The sequence below is a fragment of the Tachysurus fulvidraco genome, chromosome 10 (assembly GCF_022655615.1).
Source record: "Tachysurus fulvidraco isolate hzauxx_2018 chromosome 10, HZAU_PFXX_2.0, whole genome shotgun sequence".
Taxonomy (NCBI): domain Eukaryota; kingdom Metazoa; phylum Chordata; class Actinopteri; order Siluriformes; family Bagridae; genus Tachysurus; species Tachysurus fulvidraco.
In genome coordinates, this window is record NC_062527.1 from 4,099,971 (window position 1) to 4,121,657 (window position 21,687).

Consider the following 21,687-nt stretch of genomic DNA (forward strand, 5'->3'; position numbering starts at 1 on the left):
TATTTTGAAAAATTATGCATGTTCTTTATTACGTTGTTGATAAAAGACAAACATTTAAGATTCATAATCAGTATAAATGTAATATAGCAGTCGATGGTTTAAACGCCAGGTGCAAACAATATATGTAATAAAATATATATAATATTCAAAAGGCATCAGACAGTGACACAAATGACATTACATAGTAAAAATGTGCATAATGAACATCTCGTACACACAGAGCTAGATTTCCCAAAAACTGTACTTAAGACTGATTTTAAAACCAAATGACAAAGGAACCTTTGACCAAAGGAATTTTAATCATACACAGACAGTGAGCCAGGATAAATACTCTGAAAGTTCAAGGAAGGTCATGCTCTAGATGGGCACTGTAGGTCTTGAGGCGTTCATGTGCCCGCTGTTTGGTCAGCAACGTCAGGTGAATGGTGTCTATGCTCTCAAGTCCAGGTCTCTTATCAATCTCTACGGTGTAGTCATTGGCCTGAAGAAGACAGATGTACACACAAACCAACAGCCATCATATCCCAAACTCAAAATCAGTTCATAATTGTACAAAAACTGAATATGAGCTGCTTCTATTTATTTTTGGGCACATTTGGGAGTTTTGTTCCAGAAAATGGAATGGCTCCAGCATTGTAACTTACAGAGAAGCCAAAGTTCTCCCAAACACTAAGCCTTAAATTTTTCCAGTTCTTGCTTGCTTTTTTAGTAAAAAAATCATAAAAATATATATATATATTGGACATTTCCATTGATCTAAGATTGATCACAAAGGAAATCCCTACACGATCTACTCTTTATCATCTTATCTCACTATCAGTATTAAATAACCTATACAACACATTTCTTCTTCCACTTCGGCTTTCAGCCATTTTCTCCTCTCCTAAAAAAATCTTAAGGCTCTTAAAAATCCTCCTCACTACTACTAACACGTTTTGACCTTAAGAGCTCTTTTAAGGGTTAAAATGCTTTATGAACAAATATGAAGATCTTTACTAGGATCCTCTCTTTAATGTTAAAAGGAAACATCCATATTTCTAAGAATTCTCTTAGAATTATGTCACTAGGAGCAACTCTTTAATTGAGAATCTTTATGAATATAGGACAAGGAGTGTGTAGGTCTCACTACAATAATCTTTTCATGTTCTAAACAGAAATCAACCTTATCTAATCACAATTGTGTGTGTATCTTCATGTGTGTGTGCACATTTACTAACCAGCTGAAGAGAAGCCAGCATGTATCTACAGGCCTCTGTGTTTTCCATGCCTTTGACAACCGATGCAAATGATCGCCTTGTCCCAACAGCACCAAGCGCATGGACAATCTGGTCACCATAGTCATGAATGTCAAAAACCCCACGGTCCTCCTAGACAACAGAGCACCACAGATTAAATCAGCTGAATACATCACTTTTTTTTTCCCAATAATAATTGAACATTAAGGGTGATTTTACAGAAAAGCTTATTTAAATTATAATGACAAACCTTTTTATTTTTAAATAATTATTTTTTTTAAATACAGATGTAACAGAAATTCTAAAAATATGTATATCTAATGGTATAGACCATTGGTCCTGCAAGCATGCAGACCTTATTGCAAAATAAAGAGAACACAAGGGTTAAAATGGCAAGAGAAACATATAGTATTCAGCAGATACAGGAATGAAGCTTACATGCAGTTCTAGGATTTGATAAACCCTCCACAACACCAGTAGCTTTTAAAGTACAAGTTCTCCCTCAAACAGATTATTCTTTACCTGAACCAAGAGCCGAGGGTTGATCTCATCCTCCCACTCCTTTACTCTGCGAGACAGCTCTGTCTCCTGAGCGTACTTCTGGGAATTGGCTAAGAACAACTCCTACAGCCAGAGAGGACACAGAATTACACATGCTTGTATTACTTAGTCTGCATAGCTGCATTATTACACAACTGTCCAGTGAATATAATTTGAGCTGTATCCCTGGATCTATAAATAATTTAATCTCTCTAAATAAATGGTGATTGAACAGCAACCTTTATCAATGCTTGACCCTCTAAGAGATTAACAGTTATGCAAAATTAATTACACCAGTTATTAGTTATGTATATGAACATAGATCTGGATCTCTTAAGAATTACAAGGCCATGCATACCACACTCTTTTTGACCAAGTCCTCATAACTGATGCGGCCCATCTGCAAGTCTAAAAACAAAAAGTCAAGACATATAGCTGCAATCCTAAAAAAATGCATTCACGCTTACGAGAACTAGACTAAATCTGTATTTATTACCAGTGAAAACTGGGCCATGTTCACTAATGTCTCTAGGTCCATGATCTTCAACCAAATTCTCATTTTCATGATCTGAGAAGTCATCACCTGCATTAAACAAATCTCATTTATGAAATGAAAAAAGTTAAATGTAACTTATCTGCTTAACAAAACTGTACACGCTATTTATAAGTAGCAAGCTTGTTTCTCTCACCATCCATGTCTGGATGACGGACCACCTCATCTTTTTCCTCTTCATTCTCTGGCTCCAAGAAAGTTCTTCTGAGCTCCTCATCAGAGATGTGCACACCCTGAAACAGCCATGGTCACACTAACACTGATACACACTCCAATTTGCAATTTTCCATTAAGACAGATAAACAAAGTACATAAACACATTAGCCACAATACATTCTATAAGTACAATATACCGCTTTTCTTAGAAACTTCTTCCTTGATTTAAGCCGCTGACGCATCTTGCTCACATACATGTAGTTGAATTCTATAAAGTAAAAATGCATAATGCATTATTTCAAGCTAAATAGGTTGTAGATTGCAGTTGTACATGTCATGAAAATTTACCAGGATAAAAAGGTCCATTTCTAAGCTTGCGGTCCATGCTCTCATCTATAGGAAAAGAGAAGCAGAAGCATGAGAATCATTAGATGGTTCAATCACCTATCTCTCCAAAAAATTACAGCCACCCAAAACATAGTATATACTGCTATGGCTAAATGGATGTGTACACCTGACCATCACACCAATATGTGTTTGTTGAACATCTCATTTTAATTCTATTCCCTCTGCGTTTGCTGTTATAATAATCTCCACTCTTCTGGAAAGGATTTCCAGTAGATGGAGCATGGCTGTGGGGATTAGTGATCAGCCAGCTAAATGAGCATTATTGCAATCACAATGATGTTGTAAGAAGGAGGAGGTCTGTGGTTCAGTCTGTGTAAATTTAGAGTCAGGGCTCAGTGCAGGACACTAGAGTTTTCTTATTCCAGCCTTAACACACACTGTGCACCGTGGGCATTGTCATAGTGGAAGTGTTTGAGCCTTTTATTACAAAGAATCTACTGCAGCAGTGATTGGCAGTGAAGGGAAATTGTCAGTAAAGCTACAGTGTACTAATTCTATACAATTGTGTGCTTCAAACTTTGTGGCAACATTTTGAAGCAGAGCCACAAACAAAATAAACAAAATTGCCATATTAATTTTATACAACAAAAATCTAATTGCTTAACCATTATAAATGTCTATGGTCCCCTATGAAAGTATTTAAATGGTAAGGCTGATTCCTTTATCTTTGCTTTTGAGATCAAAAGTGAAATATCAGCTTTAATTTCCTGATATTTACATCTAGATGTATTAAATTTGTACACAAGTTGTTTATTTCTTTTTCAATACATTGCAAAGTACAGTGCAAGAGCAGTGGCAATGTCTTGCAAGTTCAAATTCTATGGCCATCAAGCTACCACTACTGGGCCTGTGAGACCCAACCCCTCAAATGTTGTAACGATGACAATTATTGCAAACAAGGAATATTCTCATATTCATCTCATTTGCATCTGGTGATGAAACAAATCAGTGTATACAAAAAAAAACAATAAAGCAGTTTAATACTGAAGTACATTAACATAAGCAGTGGAGATTTGGGTTGACAATTCAAGCAGCACCCTACAAGTTTAATGTGCAACATTTTTTCCATATCATAGGAGTCAGTCAGCAATGCCTTTAAAATACAGACTTACAAGCACTTGTGCACCAGCCCCAGAAGTCCTGAATTTTTGAGTTGCCTTTCCGTTTCCTTTTGCCTGATTCATCTAGGCCAGCAGGCACATTGTAGCACTTCCCTAAGAAAAGAAAGAAATGTTTATGTACAGCAATTCAGAGTCAGAAATGTGAGATGGACCACTGCCTATTTTTTCTATTTTATAGAATTTATAATGAAGACATTTCTATAAAGTTGTTTTTACCAGTTTTTAGGGGATTATCTTCTCCTATATGTACATAGGGGTCATGCCATTTCCAAGGATCCACAGTTTCCTGTAACAATTACATGTATACATCATGGCATTTATGTTTTAGTAAACCAGCATCTAAAAGAGATTTGCCAATTGCTCATCCTATATGTTGGAAGTCCATCACATATTGCTGACTTGCCTGCCCAATAACCATTATAAAATGCAGAGTCTCCTTTTAGGGAACCCAGTTATCTGTGCCATAAAATCCATAAAATAAGGTTAGCACACAAATGTTCCATGAGGGAACATGATATCTTGCGATCATTATATCTTAGATATCATGATATCTAAAAAAATTAACTAAAAATAATAAAATCAATAAGACTTATTGTGTTTATAAACACAATATAAATAAATAATAGATTGTGCTGTGCTTATAAACACAATAAAGCTTATTTATTTATATTATTTGTTTTCCATGTGGACAAACTGGACCCTTGATATAAAATATAGAGTGTATATATAATAAACAATAAAATATATGTTATGCAGTTAGTGTCATGTCAATATTCATATAAAGAATATAAACACTATCGATTTGGCCTCTGCAGAATCTGTCTGCAATTTCCTGACTTCTGACCTGCAGCTGCTTGGGCTCCTCAGCAACTGGTTGCACTGTAGGCCTCTCACGCAGCATTCTCTTCACACTGGGGGCCTAAAGGAAATTCAAAGACACCCCTGAATTAGAGGGCAATTCTCTACATCATACTCAAATTGATGTCTCCTAGAGTCATTGATATTATCTCCTTCAGCTTGTCGTCTATCTATTAACATTAATTATCAATGTATGAACTGTTTAAATGCAATCAGAAGAATTATAAGCAGGTGCAGTCTACCACCTTTCTATTTATAACAGTGGTCTAAATTCTCAACCTCCACAAAAAAAATTCATAAATTAACAATTATAATGTTAATGTAAAATAATGCCTATTAATAATAATAATAATAATAATAATAATAATAATAATAATAATAAGTTGATTGATTTCACTGCCTTAAAGATTTATAATACTAAAAGGGAGGTGACTGAGTAGAATCCTATGAAGGCTAAAATCTAATACCTTCTAAAATGTAAAACGTTCAAGAACATCCAAGTGCTGTACTTGTCCAAAGATGTGGAGTGTGTAGTCAAGGTTTTGTGTTTCTGTATAATAGCTATGCAACAAGTCATCAAAAGTAAGCAAAGACAACTGGCATCAATGAGAAAAAATGTCAAGTAAAAAATAAATACATAAGGAAGAGTAATATACAGTACAGACCAAAAGTTTGGACACACCTTCCAAAAGTTTGGACACACCACCTTTTCACCAGGACAATGACCCCAAACACACCTCCAGGCTGTGTAAGGGCTATTTGACCATGAAGGAGAGTGATGGGGTGCTGCGCCAGATGACCTGGCCTCCACAGTCACCGTACCTGAACCCTGATCGAGATGGTTTGGGGTGAGCTGGACCGCAGAGTGAAGGCAAAAGGGCCAACAAGTGCTAAGCATCTCTGGGAACTCCTTCAAGATAGTTGGAAGACCATTTCAGGTGACGACCTCTTGAAGCTCATCAAGAGAATGCCAAGAGTGTGTAAAGCAGTAATCAAAGCAAAAGGTGGCTACTTTGAAGAACCTAGAATATGACATATTTTCAGTTGTTTCACACTTTTTTGTTGTGTACGTATATAATTCCACGTGTGTTAATTCATAGTTTTGATGCCTTCAGTGTGAATCTACAATTTTCATAGTCATGAAAATAAAGAAAACTCTTTGAATGAGAAGGTGTGTCCAAACATTTGGTCTGTACTGTAAATTCCCTTTAGAATAGTACAGGTTTGTCCAGGAATGAGGTAGTACACAGCCAACATTCCATGATGGGGCCAATGTGGGCATTATGTGGGCTGCACCTGCATTAGCCCATATGATTCTCACATCATATGTGGGCTAATATGGGGCCCAAATGGGCAACATACATTATCCATATATATTTATTTATATTTATTATGCTCAATTCTAATTTACCTGTGATTTTTATGTTCTAGCTGAATCCCAAAAAATAAAATGTGATTAATTGATCAAAGCAACAAAAGAATTTCCATTTCATAAATTTCAGTTTTCAGCATGAAAATTCACTGTTCACTTATCTATAAAATCACAAAACATGAAAGAGTTGTAATCTGAAAAATAAACTATAGAAAATAACTATAGTTAATGGTGGAAAAAAACAATTGTTGCTTTGCCAAATATTTTATAAAGCATTAATATAATAAATAATTTATTGGTACCTGATGTCTATCGATATGCTTGTCAGACTCTGGTTCCATGTCCATACTATTGTCCACCAGATGAGCAAGCTCCTCACCACCATGGCCATCATCATCACCATCATCATTCTCATAATGATCAATAGCACCAACTGTCTGTGCCTTACCCAACCCTACACACCAATGCAAAATCCAGAGAGGCATTAAGTGTTTCAAAATACAGAGTAATGATAGATGGTCTCCTGAGCTAAACCAATCTAACAATATAGATCATTCTTTCTTATTGCTTGTGTTCAGCATGTATACAACAAACTGACCTTTTAGTGTTTACAAATTCTCTTACTTGCTCAAGAGCCAATACAGACTATACCTATATATACCTGTACTGCGTCAGGTATATATGGTTGAAATGACAATAAAGGTTTTTTGACTTGATTTAAAGAATAGAGACTGGTGCAAAAGTCGATTACCTGAAGCCTCTCTGTTAAATTGAACACAAGAGGAACCCAGACCCAGGCGCAGGATTCCCATCATGTCTTGGGTGAAGTTATTGATCCGAAAATCTTTACAACTGCCAAGAATCTCACCCTTAAGACTGGAACAAACACAAATAGTTCAAATATCTGAACTACTTAGTTCTGCATCATCATAGTTATTATTTATTATCATTATTATTGTGTGCTTTTCATATTTCAATTAAGCACAACAAACTACATTTTTAGAAGATTGGGCTTGTTTTTAATGCATTTTGTTCAACATTCACAAAATATATAAAATCAGAAAGTATTCTCTATGCATATAGTACAGTTTAACCCTTATTCTAGGCAATGAAAGTTTTGGAAAAATGTTGCTTAGCCTGACCCATTTTGCTTCTAGTGCTTGTCCTGTGAAAAGGCCAGCAGAAGTCCTTACCTAATGTCAAAGAACGGATGCCTTGTAGCTGGTCTTTACCTGAGAAGCGGATACTTCTGTTTTTCATGTGCTTCTGCAGGAATCAGAGACTCGGGAGGGAGCCGAACAATCTTCACTGGCTGAAGGAACACAGAACAGTTATGAAGCAAACACACCCAACATTATACCCGAGAACAATTATTTTTCATCACGTGCATAATATATTACTTACAAATGCCAGTGAACAATGAAATCACATTCATTACATTTACTTGTAAAAATCAGCCAAACTCAAGCAGCATTGATGCACACACTTTCTTGACACAACAAACCCAAAAAAAAAAAAAAAATAAAAAAAAAAAAAAAAAAAAAAAAAAACTTACTTCAGATGGATCACTTTTCATCTCCACACTGTGAGTACTAGGCTCCTCTCCCAGTACATCAAACTGTGCAAGAGCAGAGTATTATTACTCATATGGCATGTATGAGTATTAACTACCTTTTTTATATTTTTAAATAAAACAAAACAGTAATAAAGTATCCAAAGGTAATATTTGGTGTGAGCCTTTGTATTTTATAAAATATCAGTAGTCTCAAGTACACTGTGTGTTTTAAACGAAATTAGTTGATAAGTTTTACTGAGATTTTGGGGATTTTTGTTTCTGGACTCTGAATCGATTCTGTTTTTGTACATAATCCCTGATAAGGTTGAAAATGAGGTCTGTCGCATAATATATTGCTTTCTTAAGTGATATACAGTTTTTTTCAGCAAATATTTCTTTGTTTGAAAATAATGTCTGGAAATATAAAATTTCATTTAGTAATGTAGAATTTACAAAATAAACATCTAAGGTTTTCATAAATCAACCTCAAGCTCTGTGCATGAGCAAAAATTCACTATGTCCCCAACTATATATTTACTTAACTGCAAAACATCACTTGATTTCTCTACTGCTTCACACGCTTTGATAAATTTCATTTCTTATTTGGCAAAGAAATGCATACTTATTCTATGGTCATCTCCACAGGTACAAAATCTGGAGATGTGTTTGGCACAAGTGGCTAATCTTACGCATGACTTGCAGAACAAATCTGAAATGTTTCGGCGGACATGGGCCCCTTTGTGGGATTTACTTGAACAAGCAAGACCCCAACTCTGACCTGTTTTGATTTGCCCTTTGCCTTTCCACAGTCACTCCCATATTAAAAATGCATTGTTGTTATATTGTTACTAATATGTTTGAATGTATACTGTGTGTGCTGACTGATTGGCTCTGTTGTTGATTTGTTTTGTTTTGAGTTCTAATAACAAATCAATAAAATAATTAGAAAAAAAATTAGGTTCCCTAAGACTTTAACTATTTTAAAAAGAGTAATTAAATACCATAGTAATTAAATACCTCACAGTCATCTTCCTCGTTATTTGTGGTTGCTCCATCAATTGCACCATCTGCTGATGCAGAGCCTTGCTTGTCACGTCTATGGGAAAAATAATGCAACAATTTTACACCTGTATCTCAGACTATTTCAACAAACAGTTATAACTTTATTACCCTTAAATCATAATTTAGTTCATCAAGCGCTAATGTAAATTATTTAATTTTTACATACATGTCATATGCAAAAAAATTTGGTGTCCTAGATCATTGTATCAGTGACCTACTAAATGGCAGGTGGTGCTATTTAGCGGCTTCAGATGCTCCAATACCTAATGTCAGAGGTTTTTGATTGGATTCAGGTCTGGGGAATCTGAGGGCCAGGCAATTTCATCAATTCTTTAGACAATCTGAAACTGCCTACAAACTCTGGCCAGATGAGGGAATTATCATGCACCAGGATGTAACTGTGAAACTGAAACTGTGCTGGAAGACACACCAAGCTCCATGTGCAAAAACATATGGATGTGCCATCCTTGGAGGAGCTGAACTACCTATGCAGACTGACTGGGTTGCAGGTGCTGCCCCATGCTGCAAAAAGTGACAAGGACCCTAACAAAACAGGGGTGCTCATCATAGCTGCCCTTAAGCTTTAACCCAAACCTCCAAAGCTGGTATATATGAAGAAAATAATTCCAATGTGCTGCAACATATGTGTGGCAACAGCTTCTTAAAACACTAAAATAGAGACCATTCAGAAGGGATAAGGAGAGAGCAATTGCCTCAGACTACCATAAGTAAAACCATTCCCTTTTTTAGGGTTGTCTTGCTGTTGCTTCTCTAGTGCAGATTTTGTCACTTTGACTTGCACATCAAAGCACTTATGCTGGACAGATTCATATCCCTTAAGTTTAACTGACTTGGTTGGTTACTGTGATGATTAAGTGTTTCCCTTCATTTTTATCATAGTGTATTATAAACAATATTTCATTATTTTTATACAAGTTAAAAATTATATAAAAAGTGCACAGGTTGAATTACAACATGTCAGAGGTTGTGAAATTTATGAAATTACATGTGAAAATGAAGTAATAAACAATCACAAAGAAGTCACTATGCATGTATGCTATCTCAATTCCTGAACTGTATAGACCAGAAGAAGTATCCTAAGAAGTAAAGAATTTACAAACCATTAAATGTACCACCATCATCAACAAACAGAGAAAATGAAACACTGTAATGACATCAAGAGCAGGACGTACCTCTAAGTTTTATAACAGGACAAGATACTTAAAACTTACAGGGAGGATGCCTTGAGGTCTACGGCAACATTAAAGGAGCTGCAGGAATATGTGACAGGTTCGGAAAAATGTCCTTTTTTTGCACCAAACATACCTTTTGGAATTGGTTCATCAGACCATAGCACATTAAGGAACAGCACACCCACATTGCAGAACGGCGGTAGCAGCATCATGTTTCGGGTGGTTTTCTTCAAAAATTAAGCTTTCATCAAGTTGGGGGAATCATGAATAGCTCAGTTTGTGCTACAGTACATCTTTTATGGGATTTGTCCAGATGGACCTCACAATTTGTCTCTTTGATAAAGTTACTTAGATCCTTACACTTGGCCATTTTTCCAGCACATCAACATTGAGAACTAACTGTTCACATGCTGCCACCCAATAACATGTTCCATTGTAGGAGATGTTAGTCACTTCAGCTGTCAATGGTTTTAATGGGATGGCTGAAAATTGGCTGAAACACAATATTACCTGCGGTTCTTGTTTGAAATGTAGTCCAATGTCTGAAATACCAAACTGTGAAGCAGTTCAACCTGAAAAAAAATGTTGAAATTGTTTTTTTAAAGTAATAACCACATACTGTTTGAGACATGTTATCTTTTCTTACAGGAACCAGTCAAGATAACATTATGACCAGCCAAATTCATTCCTATAGCCAGGCTGAAACTCACCTTTCTGCCATAGATGCATGTAGAGCCTTGAATTAAAAGGGCTGCTTCAGCAAAGTTCATCATGGTCTTGCCTCCATCAAATGAGATAGTCATTTGGTCCAGCTTCAGAAGATGCAGATATCAGCAGAAGAACAGTCACAGAGTCTAATCCCTTTAAAATCTCATGGTGTCTGTTGCTCATATGCACCTAAAACACTACATGATTCTTGTGCTGAAATGCAAGAGCTCCCAATGGTGCTCAAGTGGTGGTGTTGGGTCTTGCATAAGGGTATGAGACATACCCTTATGCAAGACCCAACACCACCACCTTATCAGCTATTTGCTTGTAGACAGTATACTTATTTATTAAAACATTTAGCTATATGTACACATGCTTTAAGACCCGGCATTAAGAGTGTAATAAAAAATGATTTTTACAATCTTACCTCTTCTAGGTACTCCCCAAGCTGGGTGGCCAGATCAACATCCCAGTTTTTTAAAAGGTCCCGGATGGGTTGTAATAGGTGAGCAAACCTTGTCTCCACAGAATTCATAGCTATAAATCTGCAAGTCCTTCAAAAGACACATTTCATTTTCTTTGTGATGTTCAGATACATTAACTATACAGAAGTATTTTGCAACTGCATTATCTGTTTGTGGTATAACTCAAATTAAAATGCAAATTGTGTATCACAGTTTTGATTTTCTTTATCGTGCAGTGTCAGTCAAAATTCAAGTGGGAAAAGTCTATTTGCAGTTACATTTCCCTTTTTTTTTCTTTTTTTTTTTACATTTTTTCATGCATTTCACTGTGACATATGAAAAGCATGTCTAATTACATTACAGAAGTGTAATTTTAATTATAAAATTCGGAAGACTCCATTATCAAGAGCAATGAACAACAGTGCAAGTCTCTATCAATGAATACATTCATACTGGTTCAATAGGTTACAATTAGGTTACAACTTAAGATACCATCAACCTAAAAACTCTGTGCAAGGATTATTTTAACAAACAGTCAGGAGGGAAAAGTGCTAAGTATTTTAAGGAAGAGGTTTATTAAAGAATAATTTCTATTCTCTCATCCTTATGATTCTATATAGACAACCAGTTTTATAAACAATATTTGGTTTGACATCTTAATAAGTTACTGTATTTACTGTAATGAATAAATAAAATTCACAGTATGTTCAGATATTTACCCATCAGGGTTTTATTGTTTGCTTGCTTATGTTTTTTGTTTATTATGTTTGTAATGTTTATGCATATAAGGCAGACATGTATTATTTGTATAACTTTTAGTTTAGTCTACATCCACTATTTGCTTTAGAAAAATTGATTTATAACATTGATGCCAATAAAGAACTGCTGAATTGAACTGAGAGAGTGAGATTTGGCTTCTAAGAAAAGAAGTCTTACATTTATGTGTTCAGTCTGCACAGAGGCTTTATACAGTCAGGTGACAGAAACAGAAGTTATGACAGGTGACAATAACAAACTGGCCATATTCCAACTCGTTGTTTATTGTCTGATATACTGTAGATCCTTCTGTAATGTGTTATACAGTGTAACACAGACCACTGAACTGTAAACAATATTCCAGCTCATTGTTTGTCTATATAACACATTACAGGAGGATCTATATCAATGTAACACTGAACTGTAAACCACCATCTAATCATCCACTGCAGCACACAGTCAACTTACTTTATAAAGAAGAGAACTCCTCGGCCAGTTATAGATGAAACTTGCTCTTTACAGAAAGTTGCAATCCGAAACTCTTGAACTGAGCTAAACCGATGATCTAAAGCACAGCCCGCGTAAACACCATATTCAATTTTTTACCGCCTCAGTGACGCTCACAAGAGGAAGTGACGCCACACGGACCGGAAGCGGGAAAGATAGCCGGATATGAGGTATTAGTTCGTACACTAAGGTATTAGTTCGTCATAGATATCTATACACACACACACACATATGTATATATATACATATGTGTGTGTGTGTGTGTGTATATATATATATAATGATGAACATGAAGCTCTGAACAGTATTTATTTGGGTTTCAGCACTTTAATTACATAACAAATATACATACATAATAAGTATGGATTATTTGGTATGTGTGAAAGCACATAGTCAACATGTGAAAATAGTCAACATTCAAAAGATCTAACATAGTAAAACTGCATCGTTTGTCTCAGTATGACGCACTGAGTTTAACACACGTGATTTTAAAACGATTGATAAGTTAGAAGTAAAAATAAGTTTCCATCTTGTGTGGTGGATTAAAATAAACGACTCTTGTGTAAACGTGATGATTTCGCACATGCGCACTTGCGCAGTGGCAGACAAACTGAATTCACCAGACCACCTGCTTAAATATATGAGCGATAAATAATCACAGCCTAAATTAAGCTCGACTATATTTTGATGTCTTGTGTTAATCATAGCCAAACACATGCTGTGTTCGTACTTACTCCTTACTCACACATAACCAGGCGGCTGTAACGACACTACGATTAGCCTGGAAGCTAATAACTTATTTACTTTTATTATCAGCTGTTAATTGTTTCTGTGCTCATTTAAAAGATGGAGCCAAAGCACCAAAAACTTCTCCGAGCGCAGAGGCTGCATCTCTGTCATCAACTCGTTGTGGATGATACGATAGTCCATTTCTTATACCAAAAGGACATTTTAACCGACAGTCAATTGGAAGACATTCTTTCACAGAAGTCGAACAAAAACAAGACGTTAAAGCTGCTCAGTATTCTTCCAAACCGCGGACCAAATGCTTTTAATGAGTTTGTTCAGTCCCTAGAAGAAGGTTTTCCCTGGATTAAAGAGGAACTGCTTCGTCTAGCTGAAGATGATGATGATAGAGGAAGAGGGACAGAGGAAGCCGAAATCACCGGTGAGTTTCAGTGTTCAACCAGCAGGAAGTTTATTACTCACATCTTAAAGGAAAGACTTAATAAATCACAGCTGTCAGCTGGATCACCTCTGTTTAGATCCAGATTCAGCTTTACATAACAGTCATTATAGTATTTAACCGTTCATTACTAGTAGTGGCCATTTAAAATCCACCTGACCGTCATAAAGACAGCTGAATGGTGTTATCTATCCTTCTAGGTTCGATGGTGGACTTTACTAAGCAGAAGGAAATTGCTGTAGTGTTTTCTCACTCTTTGTCTGAAATTAACTGCACATACAGAAAGGATTAAAGTTGGTAAACTAGTTTTAAAACAAAATACAAAATTAAACTAGATTTGTAAAGTTTGTCGCGACAAACTTTGATGTTGGCTTTGACGATGCAAGTATTCACAAAGGCCGGTGCTTTTTGGAGGCGAGTGGACATAAGGGACAGTGTTATGGAAACAAGTAGACAGAAAGCTAGGTGCCAAAACATTTCGAGGTAAGTGGAGACGAGCATGTGATGTCACCCGAATACTCTTGAGGAAGTTTTCCTCATTGTGCTGAGTGTTTTGATACGTCACAAGTCCATGTTGTGCCAATTTTTCATTTTCACGTGACCTCACGTGACGTCATCAGAATACCTGTGAGGATGTTCCCCTCATTGATCTGAGTGTTTTGATATATGACCTGTCAATGTTGTTTTTTGATTTTGCATATTTTGGGGGCGGGGCTCCGGGACAACCGAAAGGCCAGTCGGTACACCAAGGAGCTGGCCAAGTTTGGTGTAGATAGTTCGAATGCTTGCCAAGTTATAAAGCTCCAAATTTTATAATGGGAGTCTATGGGGAAAAAAGGCCATTTTGTGACCCAGTACCAGAAGTACAGGTACTCTGATCGCTTAGAAAAGTAATAGCAACAAACTTCAGACCAGGGTCTACAACATATTTGGTGCATGTGGCTCGAAAGCCCTAGGAGGAGTTACTCTTGATAAATTTTTGTCTAAGCTTAAATAGGAAAACATAGGAATAATCATTATGTTGGCTTTGTAGAAGCCAACATTCTGATTTCCATTATAAGCTTATTATTATGTTGGCTTTGTAGAAGCCAACATTCTGATTTCCGTTATAAGCTATTACTTTTCTAAGCGATCGGAATTCCGGCATTCCCGTTACGGAAGCTCAAATTGGCCTTTTTTTCCCATAGACTTCCATTATAAAGTTTTGAGGTTTATAACTCGGCAAGTTTTCGAGCGATTTACACCTAACTCGGAAAGGTTCTTTATGACCTTACTCTAGACCAAATTTTTATTTCAGAGTTCCGACGGAATTTTCGGTTTTTCGTAGTCAACGGTTGAACATCCCATAGACTTGAATAGGGAATTACGAAAAGTCCTCCAAGCTCTCACACACACAATCCATCCAACATTAAGAATTGCATGTACAGTTCTATGCAGTATAATAAGTAGAATCCCATAATGACTGCAGTATTGACATGAAATGTCCAAACCCTCAGTAGCCACTTTTTGCCAAAAGTATTGGCACCCCACCGGGTATTCTGGTGACATCAAAATTTGCACAACATGGACATGTGACATATCAAAACACTTAGCACAATGAAGGGAACTGCCCCACGGGTATTCTGGTCACGTCACGTGAGGTCACGTGAAAATTAAAAATTTGCACAACATGGACATGTGACATATCAAAACACTCAGCACACTGAGGGGAACTACCGGATCACGTCACATAACTATTTGGATCACGTCACATGCTCATGTCCGCTCACCTCCAAAAGTATTGGCACCCTAGCGGTCCAGTAGCTTTCACAATCTTTCTGTCCACTCGCCCCCAAAATGCACCGGCCTTTGCGAATACTTGCACCGTCAAAGCCAACATCAAAGATTGTTGCGACAAACTTTACAAATCTAGTTATAATAGTCATTAGAAATGACAGCAAGATACAGTTAGAAAGCATCCAAGTATAAGCTACTGTATAATATCACAAATGATCTAATCCCATGGAATCATCAGATTTTGTCAAGGCTGTCAATAAACATGTTAAACATTATACACTTTCTATAGACTATACTATACCTCATAGTTTTGATACTTTTAAATATTTCTGAATTATTGTGTGTTTAAAGTTTTATTATATATTTATTATATAATCAATTAATGATTGATTATATTGTTGCAAAAGAAACTGTACAATGTTCTTTTGTGTGACAAATTGCTGCATTCATAGGCCTGGTTTTCTTTCTTTTCTTTTTTTATTTATATATGGTAATCTCTATAATATCCGCATATCTCTTGTGACTCTGCCTTGGCGCAAATCTCTGTTTCTAATCTGTGATTGGGTGAATCAGGTATTGTGGTTTAGTTTCTTTTGTTGAGGATTTACTTTGTATTTCTGTGTCTCTGCTTTTGTTGTTCTTGTTAGAAGTTATAAACTTGTTATTAATTTATAAACATCATGGGGTATGGTATATGGGCCCTGATAGTGGTTCAAGCTGCCCGTGATTTTGTGCTGTGTTTGGAAATTTTATCAAACTAGGGATGTGATCTTTCTTTTTCAAATTGTGCTATTCAAACAAAACTCTGAGACACACTGAACAAAAAAAGACATGATTATGCAGTAGTGCTCAGAAATGGCATTCACTGTGAACTTTAGAATTTAATTCAGACTTCCTTTCAGTGATAGTTCGCAGAGGTGTAAATTTGTATGTCTGCTATTTCTGCTGCTCCGTTTTTGTATTCTATTTGGTTTGGTTTGTAGTGGTATGGGCTTAGCTAAATTTTAAAGTTGAAATGCAGTTTACATTTACATTTACATTTACATTTACAGCATTTGGCAGACGCCCTTATCCAGAGCGACGTACATAAGTGCTTAAATCTCTAACACTGAATACATTAATGCTGGTTCACTAGGTTACATACTTAAGATACCAAGAGTTTAAAACATTTGTTCAAAGTTAGAATGAAAAAGTGTCAGGTTTTTTTTTTTTTTTTTTTTTTTTTAAAATGCAAAAGATAAGGAAAGAAGTGCTAGTTGAAGTGTTTCCTGAATAAGTAGGTCTTCAACCGCCGCTTGAAAATAGCCAGTGACTCGGCTGTCCGGACCTCTATGGGAAGTTCATTCCACCACCTTGGTGCCAGTACAGAGAAGAGTCTTGTAGTATACTTGCCTCTTACCCTAAGAGATGGTGGAACCAGTCGAGCAGTGCTGGTAGATCGGAGGTTACGGGGTGCAGTGCGAGGAATGATGAGGGCTTTGAGGTAAGAGGGGGCTGGTCCATTTTTGGCTTTGTAGGCCAGCATCAGTGTTTTGAACCGGATGCGTGCAGCTACCGGAAGCCAGTGGAGGGATCGCAGTAGCGGGGTGGTATGCGAGAACTTTGGCAGGTTGAAAACAAGCCGGGCAGCTGCATTTTGGATCATTTGCAGAGGACGGATTGCGTTCATAGGTAGACCTGCCAGCAGTGCATTGCAGTAATCCAGTCTAGAAATGACAAGAGACTGAACAAGTACCTGGGCAGTCTGTGTGGACAAAAATGGCCGAATCCTTCTAATGTTGTAGAGAAGAAACCGACATGAGCGAGTCACATTTGCAACATGAGAGGAAAAGGACAGTTGATTGTCCATGGTTACCCCAAGGTTGCGAGCTGTGGCTGAAGGGGAGATCAGATCGTTGTGCAAGGATATAGCAAGATCGTGACCTGGGGATGAATCACCTGGGATGAACAGCAGTTCAGTTTTGCTAGGATTGAGCTTTAACTGATGAGCAGTCATCCATGATGAAATTTCTGCCAGACATGCTGAGATCCGGTCAGAAGCTGTGGCATCTGAGGGTGGGAAAGAGAAGATAAGTTGTGTATCATCAGCATAGCAGTGGTAAGAGAACCCATGTGATGAAATAACTTCACCAAGAGAGTGAGTATACAAGGAGAAAAGAAGAGGACCAAGTACTGAGCCATGTGGGACGCCAGTGGAGAGTCTGCGTGGAGCAGAAGTCACTCCCCTCCATGTTACTTGATATGAGCGTCCTTCCAGGTAGGAGGCAAACCATTCCCAAGCTGATCCGCAAATCCCAAGACTCTTGAGGGAGGATAAGAGAGTCTTGTGGTTGACCGTATCAAACGCTGCTGAAAGGTCAAGGAGGATAAGGACGGATGATAGTTTGGCTGATCTAGCAGTATGTAGCTTCTCAGAGACATCCAAAAGGGCTGTCTCTGTAGAGTGAGCTGCTTTAAAGCCAGACTGTTTGGGATCTTGGAGGTTGTTCTGTGAGAGATAGACAGACAGTTGATTATAGACAATGCGTTCAAGAATTTTTGAAAGAAATGAGAGAAGTGATACCGGTCTGTAGTTACTGATGTCTGATGGATCCAGAGCAGGTTTCTTTAGGATGGGAATAACCCTTGCTCTCTTGAAAGTAGTTGGCACCTGACCAGATGCTATGGATCTATTGACGATAGTGGAAATGAAGGGCAAGAGGTCTTGTGAGATGGTCTGGAGCATAGTGGTAGGGAGTGGATCCAATGGGCAGGTGGTAGGATTGCAGGACTGGATGAGTTGTAAAATCTCTTCTGCTGCCACAGTTGAAAAATGTGACAACGAAGGTGTAGGGGAATCCATACTCTGAGATGTAAGTGCAGTCGGGGCTGAAGTGAAGGTCCGGCAGATTTCCTCAATCTTCTCCTGGTAGAAAGAAGCAAAGTCTTCTGCAGTCAGGGAGGATGAGGAAGGTGGAGCCGGGGGGTTGAGCAGAGAAGAGATGATGTTGTGGAATTTCCGAGGGTCATGTGAGGAAGCTTCAAGCTTTCCTTGTAGAAGGAAGTCTTGGCAGAAGTCACATCTGAGGAGAACTTGACAAGAAGTGTTCTGTAAAAATCAAGATCTGCATCAAGTTGTGATTTCTTCCACTTTCTCTCTGATGATCTTAGCTCTCTTCGATTGTTGCGCAGCACATCTGAAAGCCAAGGAGCAGAAGAAGAAGTTTTCTTGGGTTTAGTGAACATAGGGCAGAGGGAGTCCATAGTTGAGGAAAGAGATGAGAGGAAAGTATCTGTGGCTGAGTCTAAGGGTAGTGAGGAAAAAGACTTAGCATCAGGAAGGGAAGAAAGAGTGCAGGAAGCTACAGATGAAGGTGAGACAGAGTGAAGGTTGCGGCGAGTAAGAGCAAGGGGGTGAGAGGTAGTTTTAGGTAAGATAGGTAGAGTGATGGTGAAGGATACCAGGTGATGATCAGAGACGTGGAGTGGGGTAGCAGTCATATCTGTAGCTGGAGAAGGACGGGTGAAAACCAGGTCCAGGACATTGCCTCCTTTGTGTGTGGGGATGTAGCTGTTGAGTGTGAGGGAGAAAGAGTCGAGAAGAGACAGGAGGGAAGAAGAATGTAGCTTACAAACTACATACATGTAGTTTACATTAGATTAAAATGTTAAAAGTAGGAGATACAGTTTGGTGATATCATTAAAATAATTTTCTCTCTCTCTCTCTCTGTTTAGCTCAGTGGGCCATTAATAAACACATCCTCCAAATGGTTCCATCTGATCAGCAGCTAAATCGGCTGGCAGTTCAGCTCGGCTCGGAGTCAGAGATGGTGCTGTTAGACTTGGGCTTGACCTCAGTAGAGCTCTCCCGCTGCCGTGCCGATCATCCACACAACAGTCACAGTCAGGTTTTGGCGGCTCTGGTAATGTGGAAGCAGACTCAGGGACGGAGAGCCACGGTGCAACGTCTACTCCAGAGCCTACAGAATTCAGAAATTCATCCTTCTTCCCTCAACCAAGTATTTGTCTGAGGCTACTAGGAGAATGTGAAAACTAGTTGTGCCACTAAGATTAAACATCTGTGAGCAAACAGGAAAGAAAGACAAAAGCACACACAAATGCTGTACAGAGATTTCTTTCTTAATATTTTGTATTTTGTCATGACAGCTTGCTGATATATGGCAAATGAAAATGGCAAGATTAGTTATACCTACCAAGAAGGAAATCATATACTGTATATATCATTATATCATATCTCAATAGTTCACTTATAGTGAATAGTAAAGCAGCACAGAGGACTAAAGGACTATGGGCACAGAACACTCTAAAGACTCTCGTGTAGATGAAATTCCTTGGACATCAGCAGTTTTAGAAATATTCAAACCAGCAGATGAAATTAAATCCAAGTCTGGTGAACAGTGTTGGAATTACAGTGGTTTCCATTTTAAGGAAGCAGAACAAAGTGATGATCTAACATTAAATCATACTGTCCATGTTTCATAAAACTCCAGAGGCTTTGGAGATACAATGAATTTCATAAAGAAATTCACCAGGGTCAAACACCAAATTAGAATGGTGACTGGTGGAGATAGCAACTTCCCCTCCATGCTTCCCCTCCATTGCAGTAAGCTGCAATTAAAGAGTTTTTTAAGTACTTAGCTAGTTTATATATGTACAAAACAGTTCCCCATATATGAAATATATATATCTATAGATATATATATATATATATATATATATATATATATATATATATATATATATACGTATGTATATATAAACCAGTTAAATAGCCAAAAAATGCTTTATTTTTATTCTGTTATTTTAATTAATTGTTTTTTTTTTGTTGTTGTTGTAACTGCATTCCAGTAAAGAGGGGAACACTGGAGGACACCCTCTCCAGTGTCATCCATATGAGAATGGGTTCCCGTTTGAATTTTATATATTTCTGTAAAGCTCCTTTGCAACAATGGCCTTGTCTTAAACTTAAATAATTGTATTGAGTAACTTCTATGCACCACAGTAAAATCCAGTTCTGTTCCATTTTATTTCGATAGCGCTTATTACAATACAAGCGCTAACGAAATAAAATGGAACAGAACTGAATTTACTGTGGTGCATAGAAGTTACTCAATAAAATTATTTAAGTTTAGATAACTCAGTGGTATTCCTGCCATGGGCTCATTCCACTGGTTGAGGCAGGCTTTGCTTAAGTAAAAAGTGTACCTATATGGTTGATTTAAATGATACAATGGGCAAAAGTGTTATATCTACATGTGATAGAGTAGTGGTTAAGGTGCTGGGCTACCGATCGGAAGGTTGTGAGTTTGATTGAAGGTCCACCAAGCTGCCACTGTTGGGCCCCTGAGCAAGACCCTTAACCCTCAATTGCTCAGTTGTATAAAAATAAGATAATGTAAGTCGCTCTGAATAAGGGTGTCTGCCAAATGCCGGAAATGAACATTTACTGTAACCCACATGTTTAGATGTGGTTCTCTGATCTTTATACAGATAAGCTGTACTTGTTCAAGGGCCCATATTTATATATGAATAAGTCTTGTGGAACTTTATTAGTATCACCTTTGACAGCTCCATGCTTAGATTGCATTTTGCTTTACTTTAAGGTCACAATGGATAAAATAAATAATTATGCAATTTATTTCATGTATCAAAATTAAAATATTTGAAAAGCTGAGAGATTCACTCATATAACAACAGATTATGTTGTACTATGGTTTATTTCCTGTTTCCTGCTGTGGTTTTCTTTCTGAGTATTAGAGCTGTGTGTGTGTGTGTGTGTGTTACTTCACAACTGTTCTTTAATATTGGGTGTGGTGTTAGTGCGGCCATTTCCCTGTGTGTATTCAAGAATGTAAAACAGACACGCACTGTATCAGTCTGCAGTACTGCAGCTCCCCATATCAACACAGTTTTAGTCTGACAGTTTCATGTCAGAAGTGGGCACAGTGTCCTTCATCACTGTAGGTTTAGACCAACAGTTTCAGAAAACTGTTTTATTTGTGTTTGCAAAAAAAAAAATATTAAGGTATACATATTACAGGCAACAACAATAGTATTAGATGGTTGCAGTCTGCTTATAATAACCACAAGAACACATTAACCATAACCCAGAGACACCAGTCCACCTCCAGCCCCAGCCTCCAGCCCCAGATTTTTTAAGTTTTTACTTTTTTTTTTTTTTTTTTTTCAGTAGGCTAAAAAGTTTCTTTATTTGTCATTTCGCTACATGTTGAGACT

The 21,687-nt window shown here is 37.4% G+C and overlaps 2 protein-coding genes across 3 annotated transcripts; one reads left to right on the plus strand and one right to left on the minus strand.

The window, feature by feature from the left end:
* Positions 1–2: 2 nt before the first annotated feature.
* On the minus strand, positions 3–12,581 carry ncaph2 (non-SMC condensin II complex, subunit H2). Its single transcript, XM_027163959.2, has 20 exons — positions 12,450–12,581; positions 11,189–11,315; positions 10,764–10,865; positions 10,564–10,625; positions 8,816–8,894; positions 7,799–7,861; positions 7,476–7,555; positions 6,995–7,119; positions 6,546–6,697; positions 4,858–4,932; positions 4,230–4,299; positions 4,005–4,106; positions 2,833–2,877; positions 2,682–2,752; positions 2,465–2,561; positions 2,272–2,358; positions 2,134–2,183; positions 1,758–1,859; positions 1,218–1,367; positions 3–481 (listed from the first exon to the last, which is right to left on the minus strand). The coding sequence occupies exons 2-20, from the start codon at positions 11,294–11,296 to the stop codon at positions 341–343; spliced, it is 1,761 nt and encodes a 586-aa protein (XP_027019760.1). The 5' UTR covers positions 11,297–11,315; positions 12,450–12,581; the 3' UTR covers positions 3–340.
* cradd (CASP2 and RIPK1 domain containing adaptor with death domain) lies at positions 12,543–21,146 on the plus strand. Of its 2 annotated transcripts, XM_047820050.1 has the most exons (3): positions 12,543–12,658; positions 13,335–13,656; positions 19,165–21,146. In XM_047820050.1, exons 2-3 carry the CDS (start codon positions 13,335–13,337, stop codon positions 19,458–19,460), a joined length of 618 nt encoding a protein of 205 aa, XP_047676006.1. In that variant the 5' UTR covers positions 12,543–12,658; the 3' UTR covers positions 19,461–21,146. The 2 variants fall into 2 exon arrangements, with proteins under 2 accessions (XP_047676006.1, XP_047676005.1); XM_047820049.1 differs by lacking the exon at positions 12,543–12,658 and having other exon boundaries at positions 12,834–13,656.
* The last annotated feature ends 541 nt before the right edge of the window (positions 21,147–21,687 follow it).